This window comes from Mastomys coucha, chromosome X (assembly GCF_008632895.1).
Source record: "Mastomys coucha isolate ucsf_1 chromosome X, UCSF_Mcou_1, whole genome shotgun sequence".
Taxonomy (NCBI): Eukaryota; Metazoa; Chordata; class Mammalia; order Rodentia; family Muridae; genus Mastomys; species Mastomys coucha.
This window is the reverse complement of record NC_045030.1, coordinates 3,421,027-3,425,521: the sequence shown is the minus strand read 5'-3', so window position 1 is coordinate 3,425,521 and position 4,495 is coordinate 3,421,027. Positions and strand designations below refer to the sequence as shown.

At 52.3% G+C, this 4,495-nt stretch overlaps 1 protein-coding gene across 1 annotated transcript in view; it reads right to left on the bottom strand.

Annotated features, from left to right (window-relative positions):
* The window catches only part of LOC116090964 (F-box/LRR-repeat protein 17-like), a 50,471-nt gene that overhangs the window by 32,064 nt on the left and 13,912 nt on the right, over positions 1 to 4,495 (bottom strand). The window contains 1 exon segment of the mRNA XM_031371965.1: positions 3,887 to 4,184. Within this exon segment, the coding sequence (XP_031227825.1) occupies positions 3,887 to 4,184 (298 nt within the window).

The window sequence follows — 4,495 nt, the reverse complement described above, 5'->3', positions numbered from 1 at the left end:
AGTGCATTTGAGCAAAAATCACTGTTGGCAGGGGATGTTCTTTCCTTTCTGGTGGACCGGGTACAGATCAAAGAGGAGCTCAGGGAGTGGTACAGAGGGCTCAGCTGTCAAGAGTGTTGCTCTTGTATAGGATCTAAGTTCTATACCCAGCACTCACACTGGGCAGCTCACATTGTCTGTCTGTAGCCCCAGCTCTCACACTGACCATCTCACACTGTCTGTCTGTCTGTCTGTCTATAGCCCCAGTTCTCAAACTGAGCTGTACATAGCTCTCAGTCTCAGTAGCCGTAGTTGTCACACTGAGCTACTCACAGCTGTCTCTCTCTGTAGCCACAGCTCTCACATAGGACTAGTGACAGCTATCTTTCTTTGTAGTCCCAGCTCTCACACTAGTTGCTTACCATGCCTGCTTGTAGACCCAGCTCTAACACTGAGCTACTCTCATCTGTCTGTCTCAGAAGCCCCCCCCCCATCACACTGATCTGCTCACAGCTGTCTTTCTATAGCCCTAGAAGTCACGTTGAGCTGCACACAGTGTCTGCAGCCCCAGCTCTCCCACTGACATGCTCACACTGAGTGCCTGTAGCCCAAGATATCACACTAAGCTGCTCACACTGTCTCTCTGTAGCACCAGAAGTCCCACTGATCTGCTCACACTCTCTCTACCTCCAGCAATCACACTGAGTTGCTCACACAGTCTATCTGTAGACCCAGCACTCACACTGAGTTGTTCACACTCTCTGTCTGTAGTCCCAGTTCTCCCTTGGAGCTGCACACAGCTCTCTGTCTCAGTAGCCCCAGCACTTACACTGCCATAATCACAGCTGTCTGTATCTGTAGCCCCAGCTCTCACACAGGAATAGTGACAGCTATCTTTCTCTGTAGTCCCAGCTCTCACACTAGTTGCTCACAATGCCTGTTTGTAGACCCAGCTCTCACACTGAGCTACTCTCATCTGTCTGTTTCAGAATCCCCCCACTCACACTGATCTGCTCACAGTTGTCTTTCTGCAGCCCCAGAAGTCACATTGAGCTGCACACAGTGTCTGCAGCCCCAGCTCTCACACTGACCTGCTCACACTGAGTGGCTGTAGCCCAAGATATCACACCAAGGTGCTCACACTGTCTGTCTGTAGCCCCAGCACTCACACAGAGTGGCTCACACAGTCTGGCTGTAGCCCCAGCTCTCTCAATGAGCTGAACTGAGCTCTCTGTCTTTATACTCCCAGCACTCACAATTGGATACTCACAGCTGTGTGTCTGTAGCCCCAGATCTCACAATGAGCTGCTCACACTGTCTGTCTATAGCCCCAGCACTCATACTGAGTTGCAAGATTTTTGGCCTGTAGCCTGATCCCACACTGGGCCGCTCACACTCTCTTTGCCTCAGCACTCACACAGAGCTGCTGCTCACAGCTGTCTGTCTTTGTAGCCACTGTTCTCACACAGGGCTGGAGACAGCTGTCTCTCTGTAACCACAGCTCTCACACCAACCTGCTCAAACTATCTGTCTATAGCAACAGCACTCACACTGAGGTGCTCACAGCTGTCTGACAGTAGCCCAAGAAGTCACACTGATCTACTCACACTGTCTGTAGCTCCAGCAATCACACTGAGCTGCTCACACTGCCTGTAGCCCCAGCTCTCACAGTGACTTGCACACAGCTTTCTGTCTCAGTAGCCCCAGAATTCACACTGAGTTGCAAGCAATGTCTGTCTGTAGCCACAGCATGCACACTGAGCTGCTCATGCTGTTTGTCTGTAGACCCAGAATGCACACTGATCTCTCACACTCTCTCTACCTCCAGCAATCACACTGGGTTGCACACACAGTTTATCTGTAGCCCCAGCACTCACACTGAAGTGCTCACAGCTGTCTGTCTCTAGCCCCAGCTCTCACACTGAGCTGAACTGAGCTCTCTGTCTTTGTAACTCCAGCACTCACACTTGACTGCTCACAGCTGTGTGTCTCTAGCCCCAGGACTCACATAGAGCTGATCACACAGTCTGTCTGTAGACCCAGCACTCAAACTGAGTGGTTCACACTATCTGCCTCTGTATCCCCAACTTTCAAACTGAGCTACTCACAGCTGTCTCTCTCTGTATCCCCACCTCTCACACTGAGCTAATCACAACTGTCTCTCTCTGTAGTCACAGCTCTCATACATGGCTGGACACAGCTGTCTCTCTCTGTAGGCACAGCTCTCACACTGAGCTAATAACACTGTCTATCTCTATCCACAGAACGCACCCTGGGCTGTTCACAGCTCTCTGTCTGTAGCCCCAGAGGTCACACTGATCTGCTCACCCTGTCTTTCTTGTACCCCCAGCAATCACACTGAGTTGCTCACACTATCTATCTTGTAGCCCCAGCTTTCCCATTGAGCTGCTCACACCTTTCTGTCTGTAGCCAAAGAACTCACACTGAATTGCAAGCATTGCCAGTCTGTAACTCCTGCTCACACACTGAGCTGCTCACACTGTCTGTCACTGTATCCACAGCTCTCACACAGAGTGGCTCACACAGTCTCTCTGTAGCCACAGGTCTCACAATAAGCTGAACTGAGCTCTCTGTCTTTGTAGTACCAACATTCACAATTGGCTACTCACAGCTGTGTGTCTCTAGCCCCAGAACTCGCACTGAGCTACTCACACTGTCTGTCTATAGCCCCAGATCTCACACTGAGTTGCAAGACTTTCGGGTTGTAGGCTCATCCCACACTGGGCTGCCTCATACTCTCTGTCTGTGCCTCAGCACTCACACGGAGAAATTGCTCACAGCTGTCTGTCTTTGTAGCCACTGTTCTCACACAGGGCTGGAGACAGCTGTCTCTCTGTAAACACAGCTCTCACACTGAGCTGTTCAAAGTATCTGTCTATAGCAACAGCACTCACACTGACCTGCTCACACTGTGTGCCTGTAACCCCAGCTATCACACTAAGCTGCTCACATTGTCTGTCTGTAGCCCCAGCACTCAAATGGGTTGCTTACACTGTCTGTCTATAGCCTCAGCACTAAAACTGAACTGCTCACACTGTCTGTCTGTAGCCCCAGCACTCACACAGAGTGGCTCACACTGTCTGGCTGTAGCCCCAGCTCTCACAAATGAGCTTAACTGAGCTCTCTGTCTTTGTAGTCCCAGCACTCACAATTGGCTACTCAGAGCTGTGTGTCTCTTGCCCCAGAACTCACACTAGCTGCTCACACTGTCTGCTTGCAGACCCAGCTCTTACACGGAGCTACACTCATCTGTCTTTCTCAGAAGCCCCACCACTCACACTGATCTGTTCACAACTCTCTTTCTACAGTCCCAGGAGTCACGTTGAGCTGTTCACAGTGTCTGTAGTCCCAGCTCTCACACTAAGCTGCTCACACTGTGTGTCTGTAGTCCCAGCTCTCACACTGACCTGCTCATACTGTGTGTCTGTAGCCCCAGCTATCACACTAAGCTGATCACACTGTCTGTAGCCCCAGCACTCATACAGAGTGGCTCACACAGTCTGGTTGCAGCCCCAGCTCTCATAATTAGCTGAACTGAGCTCTCTGTCTTTGTAGTCCCAGCACTCACAATTGGCTACTCACAGCTGTGTGTCTCTAGCCCCAGAACTCACACTGAGTTGCAAGACTATTTGATTGTAGCCTTACACTCTGTGTCTGTGCCTCAGGACTCAAATGGAGCTGCTCACAGCTGTCTGTCTTTGTAGCCACTGTTCTCACACAGGGCTGGAGACAACTGTCTCTCTGTAACCACAGCTCTCACACTGAGCTGCTCAAACTATCTGTCTATAGCAACAGCACTCACACTGAAGTGCTCACAGCTGTCTGACCATAGCCAAAGAAGTCACACTGATCTAGAGCAGGAAGAGGTGGCCGCAGTGGCACAAACTTCTCTGCCAAGGCTGCAAACTTTGCCTCTAAGGCCACATTTTGCAGCGGTGGCGACAGTGGCATCTCCTCCTCTGGGCCGGTGGACCCGAGCCGGCTGGGGCTGTGCAAGATGAAGGAGAGCATTCAGGGCCTGAGGAAGAAGCAGTCCCGGTTGGGGGCCAGCGCCGCGGGCTGTGGGAAGGACTTGGTCTGCTTCTGGCCCTGCAGTCTGATGAGAGGTCACTGGCAGCGACACCAGTTGCAGCAACCAGGCTTCTGGCTCGTGCGGTTCCGAGGCTCCTTCGAAAGAAGGTGACCTATAAAGATGGTCCTCGACCACCTGTTGGGCATTGGCTGCGGGGTACCTAGTCTGGTAGATGCGGGCTACATACTTTGGGCCCGGAAGCCTGGAGAAAGATGGGCCCGAGCTCTGGGGACTCGAGGGAGGAAGCAAATGGGGTCGCTAGGCCTCTCGGTTTGGTCAGTCAGCCCGGTGGTGGGGGCAATGGCAGTCCTGCTCAGACCACTTTATCTGCAGCTCCACCAAGGCACGTGTGCCTGCAACAGAACAGGAGCTGCAGGAGCACACCACCCACTCCAAGAGAGGGCAGAGCCGGCCTTGGAGGCG